The 24,401-nt window shown below is 30.8% G+C and overlaps 1 protein-coding gene across 2 annotated transcripts in view; it reads right to left on the bottom strand.

The window, feature by feature from the left end:
- The window catches only part of LOC135127058 (poly [ADP-ribose] polymerase tankyrase), a 33,448-nt gene extending 14,555 nt beyond the window's left edge, over positions 1-18,893 (bottom strand). The window contains exons 1-5 of one of the 2 annotated variants that reach the window (XM_064053367.1): positions 18,463-18,893; positions 11,841-12,369; positions 5,583-5,836; positions 5,044-5,508; positions 4,751-4,979 (exon numbers count right to left, since the gene is read on the bottom strand). In XM_064053367.1, the coding sequence (XP_063909437.1) occupies positions 4,751-4,979; positions 5,044-5,508; positions 5,583-5,836; positions 11,841-12,369; positions 18,463-18,652 (1,667 nt within the window). In that variant the 5' untranslated portion in view covers positions 18,653-18,893. The remainder of the gene's footprint in view (positions 1-4,750; positions 4,980-5,043; positions 5,509-5,582; positions 5,837-11,840; positions 12,370-18,462) is intronic. The other variant, XM_064053366.1, reaches the window with a different exon arrangement.
- Between the last annotated feature and the right edge of the window lie 5,508 nt (positions 18,894-24,401).

Raw genomic sequence — 24,401 nt, 5'->3', positions numbered from 1 at the left:
AAGGAAAATAACTGTGATTTTTTTATATTGCAAGGCTCCAGTTTTGTGTAACATGAAAACTTTAAAATTAAATTCAAAGCCTACAAATTTATCATATTTAAGTTTGAATTTCGTATTTTTTTTTATTTCAAAGTTTCGAAATTTCAAAATTAAAAACTCGATATTCCAGTTTTCTAATCTTAAAATATTATAATTTGACTATTTTTATAAATATCAAGTTTTTTTAACATTTTTATATATTAAATCCTAAAACTTTGTCATTTTTAATCAAAATCGTTTAATCTTAAATTTGAAGATTTCAGTTTTTAAGTCTGAAAGGACATCATATTTTTGGATTCCGTCTTATATTTTGAAGCGCTGAAATTCGATCTTCATTCTAGCCAGATTTTTCGTTTTTGCTTAGATTTTAATAAGACGAAATCTGAAACATCGAGCTTGAAAAATCTGCTGTGATTCTAAGCAATCTCAAACTTTAAAATTTTAATGTTTTAATTCGACTTGATTCCAACCGCAATTTTTAAATTACAAAAGCTTTTAATTTTGAATTTCAGAATTTCGACCTTGAAAATTTCTGAAATATTTAAACTAAAAGTGTCGACTTTTTAAACCGCAGAATTAAATCCCAGAGCTGTATTATAGGGGCCTCAACTTTTAATATTCCAAAAATTTGTTTGTGTATAAATCAAAACAAAATTGTAATTTTCTAAGGTCCAGTTTCGTGAGATTAGTATATTTTTCAATTTCAAATGTATCTTTTTAGTTTTTAAACTTTAAAACTACAACGCCAGTTTTAAAGAATTCACATTTTATTTTTATATGGCGTCAAAGCTTACAATGTTATATCTTCAAAAACAATCTCTGACTTCGAAATTTTAGTTTTTTTAATTTTAGGGTCTCCTTTAAAAATTGGATATCACTTTTTAGTCAAAGAAAACTTTATGTTTTTATTTCAAAGTTTTAAACATCTGCTTCCAAGTACCAATATTTCACCACTAATATTAAAACCTTCATTTTTTAATTTCAAAATCTGAAAGCTCGGTTATTTTTAATCTAAAAACGTCGAAATATAAATTAACTTCCCCGTTTTTTAAACCCTTGTGTTTTCAACAGCAAATTTTATTCTTCAACTTTTTGAGTTGAAAAACTCCAATTTATATTTACGTTCCAAAATCCCAAAACGTTGTCATTTTGACTCAAAATCGTTACATTTTTAATTTCAACATTTCAGTTTTGAAAGTCTAAAAGGACATGTTTTGGATTCCACCTTATATTGTGGGACGATGAAGCTCTGACTTTCTAAACCTCAAAAAGTGGATCTTTTATTTTAGATGTTTAAACTTTAAAATATTGTTTCTCAAAATCTTAAAGCTTCGTACCATAAATCTCAAATTTCCCACTTTAAACCTCAAAAATTTTGGTCATTGTGCAAGGTTTTTATTTTTTTAGTTTTCACTCTAAAACAATTTCAGTATCGATCTTCACTCTATCCAATTTTTTCACTTTTGCTTATATTTTAAGAATGACATCTGAAACGTTCTGTCTGAAAAATCTACAGTGATTCTAACTCATCTCTCTCTAAATTCTAAACTTTAAAATTTTAATTTTTCGATCCTATTTCATTTCAAGCCACAGATTTTAAATTACAAAAGCTCGTCTAATTTTAAATGTCAGAATCTCAAGTTTGTAAATTTCTGAAACACTAGCTCAAAATTTCGACTTTTAAACCGCAGAATTAAATCTCAGAGCTGTCTTATAGTGATTTATTTGGAGCCTCAACTTTTAATTAATATTAAGTTGAAGTTCAGAAATTCAAAATTTTGTTTTGGTTTATACACAAATTTTTTAATTTCTAAGATCCAGTTTTGTAAGTCGTCTCACATATTTTTTAATTTCAAATGTTCATCTTTTCAATTTTGAAAACAAACTTCAACGCCAGTTTTAAAGAAATCAAATTTTTTTATAACTTCAAAAGTTCCAATTTCGTAAATGTTATAACTTGAAAGTCAATCCCTGAAAATTTCGATGTAATTTTTTTTTTAATTTTAAAGTTTTAAATATTCACTTTTCAAATCCCAATATTTCACCACTAATATTATAGCCTTCGTTTTTTAATTTCAAAATCTGAGAGCTTTGTTATTTTTAATCTACTATCGTCGACATATAAATTAAGCCCAAATTTATTTAAACCCCTTGTTTTTACAACATAAAATTTAATTCTTGAACTTTTTAAATTCACAAATTCCAATTTATAACTACATTCCAAAGTCCCAAAACTTTGTCATTTTGATTCAAAATCGTTGAATTTTTAATTTCAACATTTCAGTTTTGAAAGTCTGAAAAAAGGACATATGTTTTGGATTCCGCTTTATATTTTGAGATGATGAAGTTCTGACATTCTAAACCTCAAACAGTAGTAGATTTTTTTTCAGATGTTTAAACTTTAAAGATCGTTTTTCAAAATCTTAAAGCTTCGTTTTATAATTCCTCAAATTTCCCCTTTTCAATCTCAAAAATTTTGTTTATTGTTGTGCAAAAAAGCTTTCAAATTTTAATTTTTCAATCCAAATTGTTTCCAAGTTACAGCTTTTAAATTACAAAAGCTCTTCTAATTTTAAATTTCGAAATCTCGGGCTTGGAAATTTCTTAAACATTTTAGCTCAAAATGTCAACTTTTTAAACCGCATAATTAAATCCCAAGTTGTCTTATAGTGATTTAGGAGCCTCAACTTTTATTAATGTCACATGTTTGTGTAAATTGCGATTTTTTAACATCCAGTTTTGAGTCTCATATTTTTTAAATTCAAATGTATCTTTTCAGTTTTTTAACTTTAAAACTTCAACGCCAGTTTTAAACAATTCACATTTTTTTTCACATTTTTTGTATAGCGTCAAAGGTTCCAATGTTGATTCCGCAAATGTTATATCTTCAAAAACAATCTCTGATTTTTCGAAATTTCAGTTTTTTCACATTTGTTTAGATTTTAAGAATGTATCTGAAATATTCAGCCTGAAACATCTGCAGTGATTCTAAGCAATGTCTCTATAAATCCCAAACTTTACAATTTTAAATTTCAGAATCTCGAGCTTGAAAATTTCTGAAATATTTTATCTCAAAATGTTGACTTTTAAACCGTTTCAAAGTCGTTGAATTTTTAATTTCAGCATTTCAATTTTGAAAGTCTGAAAGGATAATGTTTTGGATTCCGCCTTATAAGTATTTGGAGGCGGAATCCAAAACAGTTTAGAAGTTTTGACTTTCTAAACCTCAAACAGACGATTTTTTGCCTTATTAGATGTTTAAATTTTAAAATATATCTTAAAGCTTGATTTCATAAATCTCAATTTTCCCATTTTAAATCTCAAAAATTTTGTTCATTGTTGTGCAAAAAAAAATTAATTTTGCATTCTGAATTGATTCCAAGCCACAACTTTCAAATTGCAAAAGCTCTTCCAATTTTAAATTGCAGAATCTCGAGCTTGAACATTTCTGAAACATTTTAGATAAAAATTTCGACTTTTTAAACCGCAGAATTACATTTCAGTCTTATAGTGATTTCGGAACCTCAACTTCTGATATTCCAAAAATTTGTTTATGTATAAACCAAAACAAAATTGTGATTTTCTAAGATCCAGTTTTGTGTTTCATATTTTTTTCATTTCAAATATGTATATCTTTTCAGTTTTGTAAACTGTAAAACTTCAACGCCAGTTTTGGAGAATTCACATTTTATTTTTTTTAACCGTTATAACTTGAAAGTGAATTTCTGATTTTTTAAAATTTCTATTTTTTAAATTTTAAAGCCTCCTTTAAAAATTAGATATGACTTTTTAGCCATTAAAACTATATGTTTTAAGTTCAAAGTTTTAAATATCTACTTTTCAAACCCCAATCTTTCAGCACCAATATTAAAAGTCTTCACTTTTTAATCTTAAATCTGAGAGCTTTATTACTTTTAATCTGATATCGTTAACATAATGAATTAACTCTCCAATTTTTTAAACACAAGATTTGCAACATAAAATTTAATTCTTCAATATTTGAATTTCAGAAACAGTTAATAGATTTTTTTTTCCTTGACTCTAGTGACTTATTATTAATACTATTCAGTCTTATTTTAGCAAATACTAACCACGCCCACCAGCCCTCTATTTTCTTAGAGAGTATATCATCTGCTAAAATCAGTCTTATCTTAAGAATTACTAGCCCCGCCCACCCACCCTCTATTTTTTAGAGAGTATATCATCTGCCAAAATCAGTCTTATGTTAGCAAGTACCAGCCCCGCCCACCCGCCCTTTATTTTCTTAGAGGGTATGTCATTTGCCAAAATCAGTCTTATTTTAACTAGTACTAACCTCAAAAATTTTGGCTTTTTAAACCGTAGGACTGAATCTCAACAAGTGTTTTTTACATCAACTAAATTAAATTGTTACTCTCATTCAATTTTGTGAAACTTACTTTAAATTTCAACCGTTTACCTTTTCTGTCTGGAAAAGTTAAAATGGGTTGACTTTGCAATGTTTTAATAGCCATTCCGCAAATCTTAGAACTTCAAAAATCTCTGGTTTTTTTAATTTTAAAGCTTCTAAATAAATATTTTTCTAACCCCAAATTTTCAGCACTAATATTAAAGTTTTGACATTTGTATTTTAAAATCTGAGCTTTGTTTATTTAAACTAAATATAAACTCAATTTTTCACTAACTAGACTAGGACAATAAATTTTGATTATCTAGTGAAGTTTTTTCTTACCCTTTGTCTTTCGCATGTACATCGGCCCCCTGCTGAAGAAGGTACTCGACGACAGCTACCCTGTTGTACCCGGACGCAAAATGAAGAGGAGTCGAGTGACGACCATCTAAATCACGACAATTGACAATATTAGGATAAGTTTCCAACAACCTTTGTACTTGTTCGAGATCTCCAGATTTGGCAGCTTCTAATACTTGACACTCTACGTCACCATTAACAGCAGGCGGATCTATCAAACGAGATGGCGATCAAACAAAAATTACAGCGGGCAACCGCAAATTGCAGCAATTTACCTTGAAACAACTTCTGCGCATTTTCTCCAGCCAACTGCGCCGCCGTGTACCCTTGCAACGAAACAATTGACGAATCCACGTTATAAGACAACAGAAGTCTGCACGCTTGGACGTTATCTTCTTTCGTACACCTATGTAGCGCCGTCTGCCCTAATCCATCCAAAGCGTTAACTTTAGCTCCGTGCCTCAGTAGCACTTCCATGAGATCTAAGTGAGAATTGTCCGCCGCTAAGTGCAACGGTGTCAAAAAGTCTTTATTCTTTTCGTTCAAGTGGATGCCTTTACGTATCAGCAATTCCACAATTTGCTTTCGTTTAGGGTATGGAGAATTAACAGCGACGTGTAAAGCCGTATCGCCACTGTACGGGTGTTTAAAATTAACTACTTCCGACGTAAGGAACTTTTTTAGTTTCGTGGTGTCGCTCTGCTTGCAAGCGTCTAGCAGCTGATGTCCACGATATTCGCCTGAAATTAAAGCGACAGTTTAAGTATTTACAACCCGACGTTTGACGTTTGCAAAAATAATCGCCTTAACTTACAAGTTAATCGTTCTTGTAGCTCTCTCGTAGGCGCGACATCTATTGCTGATTTCGAATGGCAGTTAAGCTGAGTAGGATCCGCCCCTTCGCTAAGCAGTAACGAACAAACTTCGATTCGTGATTTAGAAGCAGCTTCGTGTAACGGTGTAAAAGCCCATAGGTCGTTGGCGTTGACATTAGCACCATGTTTGATTAGCATTTCTGTTACTTCAAAATGACCGTACGAGCACGCATTGTGCAAAGGAACTAGACCGCTACAAGCAAAGTGTTGACTGAAGATGCCGTCACATGCAAAAATAGCGGCGAGCTGTGTTTAAGGGGATTAATCAGTTTTGCACTTTCGTTAAATTACATGTACATTTATTTAAAGTAAAGACTAAATAATTTATGTATTGCGAACGGTAGGTGTACATGTTGAGCAATTATTTCTACAGATCTATACGTAAGAAGTATGTACGTCAGTGTCTATTTCTGAAATATCTTCGCCGAAATTTATATTTTAAGCAATCTTACGGAAACGTGATTCCAATTATACTTTATAATTATCATTTAATTTAAAATATTGTATAATTATGGAAATATCTACAATCTTCAAATAATACAACGCGTATAATTTTTACATCGTTGTAAAGAAATTTGTATGCTCGTCCCTTCCTAAAACTTCGTGACGTATGATCAATCGTTCAAGCACATCCCACTTTAAATGGGCAACATAACGTAAAGACGCTTATTCAAAGTTCATTATCTCTAAAACTATGGTTCCAAAGTGAATTTATTGACGAAAAACAAAGACGACAGTAAGGAACCTAGTCGTCAATATGATAAAAGTATTTGTTTAGTCTGATAGTTGCACATATATTTAATAATTAAATTTCCATCACGCTGCTTGCACGAGTACAATTTCCACACCATGACGTCTATAATCTTAAAGTAAACAATAAATTAAAATCGACAACAAATATTCATCCAGAATGTGAGTGTTTCCCCTAGCTATCGAGACTAAAAATAAATATCAATTTTACACAAATATTTTGTACATAATATATTATATTTATAACTATAAAAAATCTAATTTATCCTTTTTTCGAATCACCAACGAAACGAAAATTCCACGCTTAAAATATCGATTCTTACAATAGCCACTACTTTGCAGATAAATTCTCGATGTAATAATATTTATTTTTCTTGAAGTCACCGAATATTTATTTCTCAACAGTGAACGTTTCGATAAAAATAAAAAGCTTTGCCTTGCGTACAGTACATACATATCTTTCACTGCATCATTATTTTAAAAATTGCTCAATTTTAGAAAAGACATGAAGGTTACGAAACATAAATAACATAAAAATGTAGACCTTCATACTAGTTTTAATACACGTGTAATGGACCCACATAATTTGATAATTTAATAAGCGTCAAGGTAGAGACAATTATTATGGTTTTAAACTTGTTACGTCGTTTATTGCTTTGTTTTTACCTTCGCGGTAATATTTTAATAATTATTTTGTTACTGATATTTTTTGTTGGAAGCTATGGTACAATTAAGTGCACGACACAAGCACTCATCAAAATTGGGAGGTTTTCCAGTCAGTAATTTCGAACCAATAGCATTACCTCACTCGACTTAAGAAAATAAACACCTTTTAAAACATATACATACTTAAATTTTATTGGAAATACATATTAGCTTAGAAGTAAATGACCACGTACTTTTAATAAAAATTTGCCGCTTCCTTCGTCACTAACAATTTATTACAATCTAAAAAAAAATGGTCAAAGATTATTTTGACAGAACTCTCTCGCGCCTGAAGTGTAAAAAAAGAAAAAGTGCTAATAAATTAAAATATTGAAAAATCCAGAAATTGAAAAGTTCCCAACACTGAAATGTAGAAAAACTGAGAAATCGAAAACTTGAGAAATCAGGAAATGTAAAAATTTAAAAGTAGAAAAATTTTAAAAACCGAAAAACCGAGATCTAAAGAATCAAAGCATCAAAAAATCGTAAAAACGAAAAATTAAAAATCGAAAAATGTAAAATTTAAAAAACCCAAAAGTTGAAAAATCAAAAAACTGAAAAATCGAAAAATCTAATATTGAAGAAATTGGAAAATTAAAATAAAAGAACCGAAAAATTCACAAAACAAGAAATCAAAACATTAAAAAAACCGAAAATTTGAAAAATTCAAAAATCTAAAACTGAAAAATCGAAAAATCAAACAGTGAAGAATCGAAAAACTTAAAAAAAGGAAAATTGAAAAATTCCAAAACTGGAATGATGAAAAATTGGGAAATCGAAAAATTGTAGAATCCAAACATCGAAAAACTGGAAAATCAAAAAGGCGAGAACCCGAGAAATTGAAAAATCGAAAGACCGAAAAATTCAAAAACGGAAAAATCGAAACACTGAAAAATCAAAAAATTGAAAAACTGAAACATCTAAAAAACAAACATTTTAAAAATCGAAAAATTCAAAAACCGAAAAGTGGAAAAATTAAATGAATGAGGAATTAAAACATCAAAAATCTGAAAAATCTACATTTGAAAATTCGGAAAATGTATAAATAGAAAAATCAAAAAATTTTAAAATTCGAAAAATTGAAAACCCAAAATCCAAAAATGGAACAATCGAAAGATTGAATAACCAAAACATCGAAAAATGTAAAATTTCTAAAATCTAAAAATTAAAAAAGCAATCGAAGAACTAAAGATCCGAAAAATCAAGACATCGAAAAATCTAAAATTTAGGAACTTGAAAAATGAAAATATCGAAGAATTAAAAAATCGAAAAATTGAAAACCGAAACATCGGACATTGAAAAATTCAAAAACTGAAAGATCGAGAAATTGAAACATTGAAAGAGCGGGAAATCGAAAAGACGAAAAGTCGAAAAGCTGAAAAATAGAAATAGACCAATATCGAAAAATTAAAAACTGAAAATTTTAAGATGAAAAAAAAACGATAAACCGAGAAATCGAAAAATTAAAAAGTCCAAAAACTGAAAAATCGAAAAAATCAAAAATCAAAAATTTTAAAAATCGAAAAATTTAAAATCCGAAAAGTGGAAAAATTAAAAGATTACGGAATCAAAAAATCAAAAAAACTGAAAAATCTACGATTTAAAAATTCCAAAATTGATCAATAGACAAATCAAAAATTTTTAAACATGAAAAATTGAAAAACCGAAGTCCAAAAAATGGAAAAATCGAAAGATCGAGCAATTGAAATATCAAAACATCGAAAAATTCATATATTGAAAAATCCAAAAATTGAAAAGTTACCAAAATTGAAATGTTGAAAAATTGAAAAATCAAAAAATTTTAAAAACCGAAAAACCGAGATATCACATTGAAACATCAAAACATGGTAAAAACGAAAAATTGAAAAATCGAAAAGATTTTAGATTATTTAGAATTGTTAGATTTTGAAAAATTTCAAAATCTAACAATTAAAAAATCAAAAGACTGAAAAATCAAATATTTAAAAATTAGAAAAATTGAAAATCGAACAACTAAAAAAACTGAAAATTCAAGAAATCGAAAAATCTAAAAATTTTAAAAATCGAAAAACCGAGATATCAAATTGAAACATCAAAAAATCGTAAAAACGAAAAATTGAAAAATCGAAAAACGTAAAATTTTAAAAATCTAACAATTAAAAAATCAAAAACCTGAAAAATCAAATATTTCAAAATTCGAAAAATTGAAAATCGAAGAACTAAAAAACGGAAAATTCAAGAAATCGAAATATCAAAAAGCCGAAAAATTGAAAAATTTTAAAATTTGAAAAATCGGCAAATCCAAAATTTAAAAAATCGAAAAATTGTATAACCGAAAAACTGAAAATTGAAAAATCGGACATTGAAAATTTCAATAATTGAAAGATCGAGGACTCGAAACATTAAAAGATCGCTGAAAAATCGAAAAATTTAAAAACCGAAAAAATGAAAAATCAAAAATTTCAAAAAGCAGGAAGTGGAAAAATTAAAAGATTGAGGAATCGTAGCACAAAAAACCTGAAAAATCTACTATTTAAAAAAGTCGGAAAATTGATAAATGGAAAAATCGAAAGATCGAACAATCGAAACATCAAAATTCAAATATTGGAAAATCCAGAAATTGAAAAGTTGCCAAAATTGAAATGTTGAAAAATTGGGAAACCGAAAACTTGAAAAATCGAAAAATGTGAAATTTAAAAAATCTAAAAAGTTAAAATTTAAAAACTTCAAAAATTAAAATATCAAAAAGTTGAAAAATTAAAAAATCGAAACATCAAAAAATCGAAAAATTGAAAATTGAAAAATTTAAAATAAGAAGAAAACAAATCGAGATATCCAAAAATTGAAAAATCGAAAAATTTAAAAACAAAAAAATCTAACACCGAGAAGTCGTAAAATCAAAAGATAGAAATCGAAACATCAAAAAATTTCAAAATCTAAAATTTAAAAATCGAAAATCGGAAAATCACAAAAGAAAAAAATTGAAGAATCGAAGTATTGAAAAATCCCAACATCGAAACATCGAAAAACTGAGAATTTGAAAAACTGAAAATCGAAAAATTGAAAAATCGAAAATTAAAAAATCCGAAACCCTGAAAAGTCGAAATAGTGAAATGAAAAAATCAAAAAATCTAAAATTTAGAAACGTAAAAATAGAAAAATCGAAAAATTGAAGAGCCGAAAAATTCAAAAAACGTGAAACTGAAAAAAATTGAGAAATCGAAAAATTAACAAATTGAATAATCGAGAAATTGAAAATTCCCAACAATGAAATATCGGAAAACTGAAAAATAAAAAAAACTAAAAAATTCCAAATACTGAAAAATTGAAAAATTGTTATATCTAAAATTTTTATTTATTTTCCAAAAATTTGGATGTTTAGGGTAAAATTTCAATACGGATCAATCACAAGTTCAGGACATTTTAACATTTAAATAACATTTATTCAACAATGTTATAAGATAACATCATCAGTTCCGGGGGGATGAACGGATAAATTTTGATCAACAATTTACCATGCTTCCGACAACCTAAAAATGTTTGCAAGATATCAAAGCAGTTGATTTTGCAATTTTAAAGTGAAATTATAAAATGTTATACAATTATGATTTTTTTTTAAATCTGAATGTCTTATTTAAAAAACTCAAAACGGATTCATAAGCCAAAAATGAAGGAGTAGGTTATTTTATAAGATCTGAATAACATTTACTACTTGAACAAAATTTAACAATCGACCCGGTAATTTCGAAGATTATCTAATAAAAATCCACAGAAACGGAAGCAGAAGATCAATTTTTTCGTAGACTGAAACGTCGAGAAACTATAAAAGTAGTAGTCGCCCGATGGACTCGATTACAATATTTCATTAGCTTACGCTCGGGAAGTAATAACATATTAAAAATATCGTGCTTAGATAATTGTATTAAATTCGGCATTCCTAAAAAAAATGTGCAAAGTGGTTTTTATTTCACTACAGCCAAATTATCACACTTATTAAGAATGTTAGGTTATGATGATTGACATTTGTGACAGGCGACAAGTAGTCATCAATCATCACAACGAGGCGGCAAAATTAGCGTAAATTTTAAAGCCAACTTGATGTATGATTAGAATCATCAAACGTACGTTTTTAACTTTTTCGACAGCCCAAATATTTAACTACTATTTAACATTCTAATAATTGTACAAACAGCAAGATTATGTTCTCTGTTTGAAAAAACGTAGATTTCAAATAAAATTCGTACAAGTAAAAATTCAATTTTGGAAGTTCTGGATTCTCTAAACTGTAAACAAAAAGAATTCGAAGATAGAACAGAAGAAAAGTTGTTATCATCGAAACAAAACAAATATTTAAGCATCATATAGATAACGGCGGAATTAAATCTGAGTAAAATTGTAGAAAAACATAAACATTTAAGAAATAGTTCAAAATTACCACCACTGTAATCCGATCTTTTCAGCAGCATCCCCAATCGATTTATTCTCGAAATTCAAGGTAGCACTTTTGAAGCTCTAACAGCATTCAACATTCATAGACGCCATGCGGCGAAAGCCATACCACTTTTCCTTAAACTCAATCAAAACTTCAGCATTGCCGGAATAAGCCTTTCATCCTCCCTTGATCATACAAAGCAAAAATGATCTGAATAATTTACGTCGAGCTCCAACTGTATACACTCGCTTCCACCCCTCGCTCAAAATAAACTTTGCACAGACACGACCTAATTAATTCCCTTAAACACGAGTCCTTCCATCATAATTACCCCTTATCCTTAGCATGAACATCCGCCCCATGTTGCAGCAACAACTGAACCACACGACTCCGATTATACCCCGCCGCCAAATGTAGCGGGGTGGAACGTCGTCCATCGCTTGCGTGACAATTAACATTAAGAGGTGTCAAAAGCGTTAGGAGTTTGTCTTCGGCGCCGCAACGCGCTGCCTCCAAAAGCTCATCTTTTCTATACTCTCCAGTAAGCACAGCCCTAGTTGAGTTATCGGCCATATCGAGTGGGGTCTTACCTTCCGAATTGGTAATGTCTGGCTCGGCGCCGTGCTGTAGAAGGGCTATACACACGTCGACCTTCCCTTTGATGGCCGCCTCGTGCAGAGGGGTGTAATTCCAGTTGTCTCGAGTGTTGGGGTTCGCTCCAGCTTCGAGGAGAAGTCTGACGACGTCGGCATGGCCGAATGAACATGCGTTGTGTAGGGGGTGGAGACCGCCGTCGTCTCGTGCCTGAATTGAGGCCCCAGCGGAAAGGAGGTACTCGACCACGTCTCGTCTTCCGTAACCTGTAACAAGATAAGACATAATTCAGGTTATGAATAATGGAGGCAAACCTACATTTCCTGCAATAAAAATACGTTATCACAACAGGAATAAATTACCATGCAAAATTTCGTATTATTCTTTAACTGAAATTACAATATTCATATATATCGAATAATTTAATTCTTTTTTTCTATTTAAATGAAACAGTTTCAATTTTGCAATGATGAGATAAAAGTAAATTTCACCATTTCTGACAATGTTTGTTTAATAAATTAGTTACAGACAGTGGCAAACATAATTAAGTAATGAACTGAAAAAAGTTGTAGTTTTAAGTGAATTAATACAGCTTTACAGTACTTCAAAGGTTTCCACAAATCAAATAAACTATGACCCTCTTAATTGTGGATTTTATTGCAGACAATTTAAACACACTTTAATAAGTTTTCTAATGATACAAAATCGTGTTGAGATTTTCTCGCTGCATATGGCACCTTAAACTCAAAGAGTTTTACTCAAAAAGTGGGTAAATCAAATTAAAAAAAAAACATGTCGGGAAAAGATCAAGACGGATTCATCAACCACAAGTAGGGGAACGAGGGGCTTGTTGTAACAGTTTTTAGGAAAACGAATATAATTTGGTATCTATTAGCTGTTTGACCATTATAAAAGTATCTATCGGTAGTCTAACTATTCCCCTATTGGACTGAACAGGCAAAAGGTCAAAATTGTTCATCTTCACTTCACACCAGGCATTTTCTTAAAAAAAGTGCATTGTTACAACTTGCCCCGTGGTTGGGGCTAGTTGTAACAGCCATCAGATAGGTAGTAACAATAAAAATAAAGCTGATATTGATACATATTTAGACTTTATTTTTCAAAAATCAACACAACACTTCATTATATACCATTTTTTTTCAGTAAAACTGAAATAAACTTTTAGAAAAAGAGTCAACATTAAAGATTTTAGTTCTGTCTTCCTTTTTCTTAATATATCTGGAAAGCGATATAAGGCATAGGTCAAAATTTTGGCTCTCTTTTCGTTTGCTAGGGACGAGATTTGTAGAAGTGAATTTCGGATAAGTTGTAACATGTTACAACTTGCCCCAAAGCTATTGTTACAACATGCCCCGTAGCACAATTTTCTACATTTAATTACATTTCGAAAAAATTAGGTGGTTTAGCGTCAAAATGTGTAAGGAATATCAAAGCTGAGTAATTTTTGAACCACATACAAAACTAAAAGTTTTAAATTAATTAATAACTGATACGAAAAACCAAATTTTATTAAAGCAATATTTTATATTACTTGGCCAAAACGAAACACGTGCACGCATCCACTCACTGCGCTGGCTGAAGGAACAGTGGTTGTAATGACATGATGTCTTATGGTGCAAGAATTAAATTCAGTAAAAAACCTGACGTTGAAGAGTTTAAATTCCGGGTAAAAATTTAGTGTTACAACTTACCCCTGTTACAACAAGCCCCTAGTTCCCCTACATGAGTACGTAAATTAAATTTAAATAGCATTAATCATGCACAATTTAGAGTAAATTTTGCACGCACTTTAGCAAACGGAAACTTATACATGGGACGAGAATTATGTGTCAAAATAAGGTTATTTCGACAAAACTTCCCTTGCCCCTGAAATGCAGCCCGCTTCAATTTTTTCGATTTGTTTGTTTCTTCTGTTTTTCGAATTTTTTTCAATTTTTGAATTTTTGAATCTGGGTTTCTCGTGTTTCCAATTTTTAATTTTTCAACTTTTCGATTTGTGATTTTTCTTTTTTTCTTTTTTTTTTGTTACTCCAATTTTACGATATGCAACTCTGAGTTTTTATTTTTCGATTTTTCATTTTTTCAAATTTTCGATTCTCAATGTTCCGTTTCAGTTTTCTTATTTTCTTTATTTTTACAATTCTTCCATTTTTCAATGTTCCGACTTTATAATTTTTTGATTATTCCATTTAATTTTTTTGAATTTGTCATTTCTTTTCTCCAATTTTTCGATTTACCATTTTTAATTTTGCAATTTTTCAGTTTTTCGATTTTCCACCTTTTGGATGTTTCAATTTTTAGATTTTACAATTTTTCGACTTGCAGTTTCACGAGTTAACAATTTTTAATTTTTCAATTTTTCGTTTTGGTTTTTTATTTTCTTTATTTTTTCAATTTTTCGGATTTTCAATGTCTTAATTTTATAATTTTTCCTTTTTTCAATGCGAAATTTTTCAGTGTTGGGATTTTTCAATTTTCCAACTTTGGAATTTTTCAACTGAGTTTCTCATGTTTTCAGTTTTTAATTTTTCAACCTTTCGATTTACATTTTTCAATTTTTCATTTTTTTTTTTCAATTTTAGGATATACAATTCTTCGAGTTTTCATTTTTAAATTTTTGAGTTCTCCAAGTTTTCATCTTCATGTTTCAGTTTTTAGATTTTGCAAATTTTCCATTCCTTAATTTTTCATTTCTTCGAATTTTCGATTTGCAATTTTCAGTTTCGGTTTTTTTATTTTCTTTATTTTTGCAATTTTTCCATTTTTCAATGTTCCGATTTTATAATTTTTTGTTATTTCAATTTCAATTTTTCGTTTCTTCAATATTTCGATTTGCGATTTTTTAAATTTTAATTTTTTTTATTCTTCAATTAGCAGTTTCACGAATTATAAGTTTTTATTTTTGATTTTTCAATTTTTCATTTATTCAATTTTTCGATTTGCAATATTCTCTTTACTTTTTCAATTTTTCAGTTTTTCCATTTTTCAACTTTTGGATGTTTCAATTGTTAAACTTTACAATTTTTCGACTTGCAGTTTCACGAGTTAACAATTTTTAATTTTTCAATTTTTCGTTTTGGTTTTTTATTTTCTTTATTTTTTCAATTTTTCGGATTTTCAATGTCTTAATTTTATAATTTTTCCTTTTTTCAATGCGAAATTTTTCAGTGTTGGGATTTTTCAATTTTCCAACTTTGGAATTTTTCAACTGAGTTTCTCATGTTTTCAGTTTTTAATTTTTCAACCTTTCGATTTACATTTTTCAATTTTTCATTTTTTTTTTCAATTTTAGGATATACAATTCTTCGAGTTTTCATTTTTAAATTTTTGAGTTCTCCAAGTTTTCATCTTCATGTTTCAGTTTTTAGATTTTGCAAATTTTCCATTCCTTAATTTTTCATTTCTTCGAATTTTCGATTTGCAATTTTCAGTTTCGGTTTTTTTATTTTCTTTATTTTTGCAATTTTTCCATTTTTCAATGTTCCGATTTTATAATTTTTTGTTATTTCAATTTCAATTTTTCGTTTCTTCAATATTTCGATTTGCGATTTTTTAAATTTTAATTTTTTTTATTCTTCAATTAGCAGTTTCACGAATTATAAGTTTTTATTTTTGATTTTTCAATTTTTCATTTATTCAATTTTTCGATTTGCAATATTCTCTTTACTTTTTCAATTTTTCAGTTTTTCCATTTTTCAACTTTTGGATGTTTCAATTGTTAAACTTTACAATTTTACGATTTGCAGTTTCACGAATTTTCAACTTTATTTTTTGATCTTTCAATTTTTCATTTCTTCAAATTTTTCGTTTCGGTTTTTTATTTTCTTTATTTTTTCAATTTTTCAGGTTTTCAATGTTCTGATTTATTTTCTTTTTTCAACGTGGAAATTTTACAATTTTTGGATTTTTCAACTTTCAGTTTTTTTCATTTTTCGTTTCTTCAATTTTTGATTTGCAATTTATCTAGTTTATATTTTAAATATGTAATAACAACTTTTAAAATATTTCACATTTTCATTTGATGGTTTTAGAATTTTGAAACTTTTTCATTTCATCAAATTTTCAACTTGCAATGTCTCGTTTCGGTTTTTTACTTTCTTTATTTTTATAAATTTTCGATTTTTCAATTTTTTATTTTTTAAATTTCACAGTTTCAGTTTTTCTTTTCTTCGATATTTCGTTTTGCAATGTTATTTTTAAATTTTTTAGATTTTGTGTTTAGATTTTATAATTTTTATTTCAATGTAAAATTGTTCTTTTTTTTTCAATTTCTAGGTTGGCCCATTTTTCGATTCGATTCATTTTTTTTTCTTCCAGTTTTTCGATTCATTACTTTTTTGATTTTGAAATTTCCCGATTTTTAGTTTTCATCTTCGATTTGGAATTTTTTGATTTTCCACTTTTTCGATTCTTTTCAATTTTTTCCGCATTTTTAGTTTTTCGATCTTTCAACTTTCAAAAAATTGAAAAAATTTCAAAATTGTAAAATCAAAAATAAAAGAACGAAAAAAATATAAAATGTAAAACTTTGAACAATATAAAGATTGGAAATTAAGAACTTGAAAAGTTAAGAAACAATAAACTGAAAAATGGAGAGATTAAAAATTAAGAAACGAAAAAAATCCAAAAAACGAAATATTGTAAAATCGAAACACTGAAAATTAAAGAAATCGAAAAACTGCATAATATATATTTATAAAATGACGAACAAATTTTGTGTAACGATTCATCATGATTCCGATAACCTTAAAATTTTTTGCAAGATTTCACAGCATTCAGTTTTTGCAATTTCAAAGTTAAATTGCAAAACACTGTTACAAAATTTTGATTTTTTTTTCCAAAAATCTGTATGGCAAGGCTAAAAACTCAACATAAATTCATAAATCATACATGAAGGAGTATGTAATTCTTTAAAATTTAAAGCGCATTTATTTGGCAAAATTGTAAAATGACGTCATCACTTTTTTGGTGGCGCATAAACGAAAAACTTTTGATTAACGTTGCTTACGATAATCTTAAAATGTTTCCAAAATTTCAGAGCATTTGGTTTCGCAGTTTCAAAGTTAAATTACAAAATCAAACAAAACCAAACATCTAGAAGACTACCATAAAAACTCAGTTATTAATAATTCTGGCTAGCGTTTTACCAGCTACACTATGTTCCTAATCCACATCTAAAATTTGACAACAATCGGTCCAGTAGTTTCGGAGTTTATATATCTAATAAAAATCCCAACAGACGGCACACACACAGAGAGAGAGAGACCGCCGGAAAAGGAGACCTATTTTTTCGTAGTCTAGGGGTCATAAAACGTCGAGAAAACTGTAGAATCTACTAGGTTTTTTCACCAATTTTAAATTTGAAATATTGGAACTAATTTTCAGATTTCATAATTACATTATATTTAAAGTACATAAAGTTAATAACGCCTTTCAACAAAAAAAAAACAAAGACCGAAATTTAATAAATATATGACACCAAATGTTTCGAACTTTACATTAAATTTTAAAAATAATTCTTCGTCAAATATTTTTGATCAATCTTTATAATTTTTCAAAAATACGGATATTCTCTCAAAAAGTTTGTTTATTTATTAAAATCCGTTTAATATTAAAGTGTTACACATTTTCTGAATCTTTTTTTGTTAATTGTTGAAACATCTTTCTAATATTAATCTAATCAATCATTCTGTTTCAAAACATAGGCTTTTAGTAAAATTAGAACAAAATCTGAGCCATCAAATTTTTTCGTTTGTCGCTTGGGTGTGGACTAAAAAGGATTGAAATTCTGGTGTATATTTACATATTTCACGTTACGTGCAACTCGGATAAAACACGAACTTATCATTATTTAATTTTTTTTTGCTTCTGTGGTTAATTATTTAATACCATGTACTTTGCAAGAAAAAAAAAGCTTAAAACACCCACATACCAAAAAAGGACTTTGCCCCCAGTGGAACACTTGTGTTCTCTTTAACACAACATTTTCTTAAGATAAGACCTCCACTATCCTTCCAGTTAAACGAAAACTGACTCATTTTCATTTCTTGGAAGGAATTTCTGAAAGATTACACACACTCAAAACTACTTCGAAATAGAAATGTAGTGCAAAAAATTCTGATACACGACTTCTTATTTCATTCCATACATCTGAAACCCCCTTTTCGTAGCACTATCCAGCGATGAAAGCAATCATACAACTTTTACATAAGAATTGAAAACCCAAATTTTCCAAGCCTCCGAATAGCTACTCTCCCGGAAAACTCGATCACGAAATCGCCAAATATTCCCAAAAATTCCAAATATTTCTGCGAAAACTTGCGTTATTTATAACTCACCAGCTGCAAAGTGCAAGGGGGTGGACTTGCGTCCAGCTGTGTCTCTCGCGTTGACCGTTTGTGGAGTGATCAACTTCCGCACCCTGGCGATGTCGCCCACTTTACACGCCTCGAAGAGCTCTCGCAGAGGGTCGCCAGCGCTGGGCACCGACTCCATAGGGGCTGAACCAGGTGGACGACGGACCGCCATTCCGAATTGGGAAATTGTCAGCTACCGAAACGAGCTCATTTCATGGAGATGATGTTCAACATTACGCCTTGCGTCACATAGAAACTTTTTAAAATGTTATTGGTGACTCATCAATGTTGCGAAAACATCGATCTTTTTTATTATTGCTAACTTTTACTGCTGGCTACACAAACACAACACAATATAATAATAAAACATTAAAAAGTGTGGTGGGGCTGCGAGAAATCTCGCATCAGCTGTCAAAAGTTTCCAACGTCAACAACCGGGCGAGAAGTGGCTAAAGCGGCGGCGGCGGGAGCTGAACGACGGTGAATATAGTACCGGTGACTATTTCCGGTCTTCTTGTCTTGTCTTGTCTCGCAAGGAATAATAATTAAAATACATTTTAAGTTTAAATATTGTATATTCTGACATTCAAATAATTAAAAAGTGTAGGTCTGGTCAATTAAAAAAATACATAATATTTCCTCCTTAAACAAAATTAGGTTAAGGTCATTGTTTTGTGACATCTGTAAACATGGTATCATCTGTTATACGAAAACCATTTTCTTTTTAGGAGACATTTTTAAATTTGTAATTTACTTGGTGCTTGTGCAATTTTTTGTTTTCTGTACGTATGTACTTCTGTCACTAACTGTACACAAATTATAAATGTATGGGGGGACCAACACAAAACAACAAGTGGGGAGTTTGTCTAAGCACGACTTTTGGAAATTTCGTGGTCTGTCACAAAAATGTGACACCACCTAAAAACTCTCATGAAATTATCACTTTTGGAGTTTTAATTGGGAGTTTTATATTTGGAACGTCACAGAAAACTTGAAAACTGAAAAAGCAACCTGCATTTTAATACAGTACTGAGTACCCTGAATTTTGGGAAAATTATGTATACGGTTCCTTTTTACTTCCCGAGCCTAAGCTAAGGAAGTCTAATAATCGAATCCATCGGCCGAATTGCCACTTTCATATTTTCTCGACGTGTCATGACGTCTAGACTACGAAAGAAGTGACCTCCCGTTTCCGTTTGTCTGTCTGTCTGTCTGTATCCATTTTTGTTAGACACGTAATCTCCGAAACTGCCAGACCGATTGTTGTCAAATTTTGTATGTAGGTTAGTAATATCATGTAGATGCTTAAATACAAACCAAAATTTGGCTAATCATCCACACCAACAATTTGATGACGTCATCTCCTAAACTTATAATAAAAAGTTTTTTAAATTTTATAAAATAAGATTCTCCTGTACTTATGGTGTGTGAACCCGTGTCGGATTTTTACTCTAGACATCCAGAATTTTTGGAAAACTATCTTGCAATATAATTTTGAAACTGGCGCAAAACCGATTGTTCGGAAATCTTGTAAATATTTTAAGGTTATCGTAATCATGGTAAATCGTTAAGCAAAATTTATTCGTTTACCCCCTCCCAAAAAACTGATGACGTCAAAATGTGCAAAATATGATGAGTCTCTACTTGAGATTTATCATTATATTAAAAGTTTTAAAATTTTTAAAATAAATACAGGGCGACTCATGAAAATTAATGAATTTCTCGAAAATTTGGGAATACAATAATGTTATCATTAGTATTACAGTGAGCCTATCTCAAGTGATATACCTGTCTTTGCAAAAATGTTGATGACATCATCACAAAATTTTGTTAAGAAACAACTTATTTGGAACCTACGTCCAGCACGCTTATTTACATTTACTTTAATGTTAAAGGGTTCTCATAAAAAAAATACAGTTCGCATTATCAAATTTTATAATTCTTTGAAATTTATTGTATATAAGGGGCGGGGGAAGTTCTATCGAAATAACTTTGGACAGATTTTTTCAATTGATAAAATATTGCTGCATTGAGCAATTTTGTAAGACATCTTTTGTAAATAATTCTAAAGATAAGTTAGATCAGGTCAGGTTAAGTCAGGTCAGGTCAGGTCAGATCATGTCAAATCAGGTCAAATCAGATCAGGGCAGGTCTTTCTTAAAGGACAAATAAAGAAGTAGGAATAGGTGAATTCTGATTACCTATTTACCCTGTTATTGACAATTGTAAAATATATGTAAAATTTTACAACAATATCAGTTAAAATTTACTATATCTGTCTAATAAAATCGCACAGACGACGGGATACTGACGACATAGAGACGGAAATGGGAGACGTACTTTTTCATATTCTAGGAACTGTGGAACAGGAAATTAGCCATTTGTCAAATGAACCCTATTATAAGACTTCCGTTAGCTACACTCGGAAAATAAAAAAAAATAATCACGGCTAATGTTTTTTTTTTTCTTTTAATTTGTACTAACCACAGCTACATACGCAACGTGCGTATTAACACTCACATTCTTGAGGCTTACTTCCATGCCCTCAAATGAGACCGCCAGCTAGATGCCCTGATTCACTGACGATGAAAATCATCAGATATTGATGCAACAAAATTTGGCAGCGTACCTGGGAGCTTTGGGCCGACTAGTGTCGCTGATATAACAAACACGTCTGGCCGACTTATGGGGCGACCTTCACGCCACCGGGGGTGGCGCCTTCGGTCAGCAGCGGCGGTTGCTCGGGCGCCAGCTCCCTCTCCGGGGGAAGGAGCGCCGGGGTTGCTCTCAAGCCGGAGACACGGATCTCAGGTGGTGAGAGCCCGCGAAAACAAGATAATAAAATAAAACGGCAAGGAATATTTTAAATAATAATCCAGCTACACGGCTAAAATAATAAAACTTACGGCTAATCTTAAAAATAAAATTACAAAACGGTTTAATAACACGTCCGGCACGGACGTTCCTCCTGGGCGGCGACTGCCTTCAGGACTTGGGAGCAGTGACCTTGAACCTGGAAATCGCACGAAGACGGTACGGCTACCCGGTGACGCTGGCACGGTTTTTCGCTCGAGGGTGGCGATTCAAAAACCGGTACGTAAACGGGCAGAGGACCCAAAAGGTACTTACGGTGGTCGGAGGGTCAAACTGCACACTTCTCACTTCCAGTAAAAAAAAAACCAACCACAACACTTCTTCACCCTTTGAGGCTTCAAGGCCGAATCCTCTTCTTCGGCCGCGGCGGTGCGGCGATCGCGGATTTACCCCCGGCTCTCACGGTACGCGTCACGGTTTCCGGCCCGCGAAAATTCGTTTCGTTACATTGCAGATAAATATTCACATGAAGAATGACATCAAGAACGAAACTCTACATTTTAGTACTGTTACCATCACGCAATCCAAAGCGTTTATTTTGTTTAAAATTAAAATCTTCTGAATTTTGACGATAGCGCTGTAGTGACCAAATTTGTATTAAAATTTCTCGCTGGAAAAAAACAACTGCGCGGATACGCATTTGAATAATTTGAATTTGGAAAAATTTTAACCAAGAAAATTGGTAAACATAGGCAACCATATGCAAGTTTAGTTCTTTTCTGGTAGTTGGTAGCTCTCCTAGGAAATTTCTGGGTAGTATCTTGTGAGAGGGTTGGTAGAAGTTGGCTTGCTTAGTAAAGGGTTGACTTGAGATGCGTCACTGTTGTTTGTTTGGTATGAGTGAAAAACGCGGTAAGGTCGCTAAATTAAGTTTAGTTGGTTTGGTAGTTAAAAAAAGGGGGAAGCCTTTGTTTAACGAAACTTAATCGTAACGACGATGACGCCTTAGTTCCCCCAACAAGCGTAGCTAATTATCGCTGTTTTTCCAAGCGGAAATGTGCGAGTTTTTTACCGACGCCAACACGTAGTGTAAATTTGTTTTATTGTTTGTAAATTCACAGTTCATGTTAGGATTTTAATCGTTAACAGGTTCTAACACAATTTAACAGTCATGAGATTGCTCATGGATGCTTATACGTAAGTGTAACTGTAACACTTCTTAATTCCTCACACAAGATTGCTAATAGTTCATTTACGGCAGTTAAATCAACCTACTCTGGGAAAAGGACCGTGGAAAGTGCGGTAGAATTCATAATATCGTGGACTGAGGAACGGGAGGATTGTTTGTTTCTCTCCTTAGGCAGTTATTGTCCGGACATTAACGAGACGTATTTCTCGCGACGTGGGAAATCACATTATCGAAAAGTATTTTCTCGCGACGTGGAAAGTTACACCAACGAGACGTAATTCTTGCGACGAGGGATGCATTTTGTGTTTACTTACCATGTGTTTATTTGGGATAAACTGGGAACAGTCCACGATATAAACTCTCAAAGCTAGTTGTTTTAAGTAAACAGTCACTTAGATCAAGGCATAATTTAACATCGTCTAAATTCTTTGTTTGAATCGTTGATCAAGTGTGGCATAATTTAACATCATGTAATTTTGTTAGCTTTGCAATTTTTCTGTATCTCATAACTTTACCCTCAGTAATTTTCTTTGCTGTATAATTTAAATTGAACGTAAATTTTCATGCTCTGCAGTTCCCTTAATCTCAGATAAGAATTCTTTGCTGTTTAAAATTTCACGAGAGTGTATGGCGAATTTAAATGTAGTTTTTGAAACTTTAACACTTGTTCGGTTGTAGTTTAATATCGGAGTTCTACAAATTGAACATTTCAGTGGAATTGAGGAAAATAACACAGAAACACGTGGCGGAAGCGAAGTGCGCGGTTCCTTGTCGAGCTAGCGGTCGTGCCATCTGCACAAAAGACGCCGATCTTGAATAGAAGTCAGGGGGCGGTCGGGATCACGTGACGCTCGTGGATTTGTTTTTATTAAATTTGTGATATTCAAACATTTACATTGATTCTGGACATTTAATTTGATTTCATTCCAAGCTGGGCAAGTTTTTTTTTTGTAGCTGAGAACTAAGAGGTCTTCAACTTGCGCAACTTAATCGCAGCTTAGCGGTACTTTTCCAACCTTGGGCTCCACCATTTTGCATCTAAACGCATTGCGGCGAAAAAAAGCAAACACAGTGTAGGGTTCCCTTTTGTTAGACAATCACAGCCAAGGCCAAATTTTTGAATTTTTGAAATTTTCGCGGGCTTTTCAAATTTTTTGCACAAGTCAATTTAAGGCGGGATGTTTGGGTTACCACAGCGCACTGAATATTATAATTACAACGAAGGAAATGATTATGTAATTCAAAATCAGTTTACAAAAATCACATAATAGACCAAATAATGCCCAACAAAGTACGTATGAAATGAACACAACAGACACGTATTCAATACTATCAAAATCAAATTAAGGTGGTCTCGGAAAACAACAAATTCAAGTTGTAAGAAATTATTAAATCGTAAGAAAATACTAAAACCCTCCTGTTTTCGAATCCACAATGATATTAATTTAACTTATGACAATTTTTAAGGTCTTTTTCAAAGTGGATCGATGTTTAAGATTAGTTTATTAAATGCCACAAATGAATTAAATATTATAAATCTCAAATCAGAAGTCAACAACTGTGCAAAATCTAAGCTTATGTAAAATATTCAGAACTGTAGATATAAATATAGGTGATTGCCTAAGTTATTGAAAATTTTTCAAGTACGTTTTTGTGACGTCTTTTTTCTCAGCGCGAAATTTAATTTTTCAAATCGGGTCACTATAGTGTATTGAATACAAGTGAAAGACATGTACAATGTTGTGTATATTTGTTTTATTTTATTACATTCATTAATAATATTAACAGTAGAGAAATAATTACTTGTAAATAAAGACAATTTACCTACATTTAGTATTTAATACTTTATGATTGTATATATGTGTATTTAACATACAAGTATCACAGAAACATTCAAGATTTTACAAAGATAGATTTA

The sequence above is a fragment of the Zophobas morio genome, unplaced genomic scaffold (genome assembly GCF_036711695.1).
Source record: "Zophobas morio isolate AGI-343-1 ecotype UQ-CSIRO unplaced genomic scaffold, CSIRO_AGI_Zmor_V1 ptg000011l, whole genome shotgun sequence".
Taxonomy (NCBI): domain Eukaryota; kingdom Metazoa; phylum Arthropoda; class Insecta; order Coleoptera; family Tenebrionidae; genus Zophobas; species Zophobas morio.
Note: the sequence above shows the minus strand (reverse complement) of the source record. Positions and strands in the feature narration are given on the sequence as shown.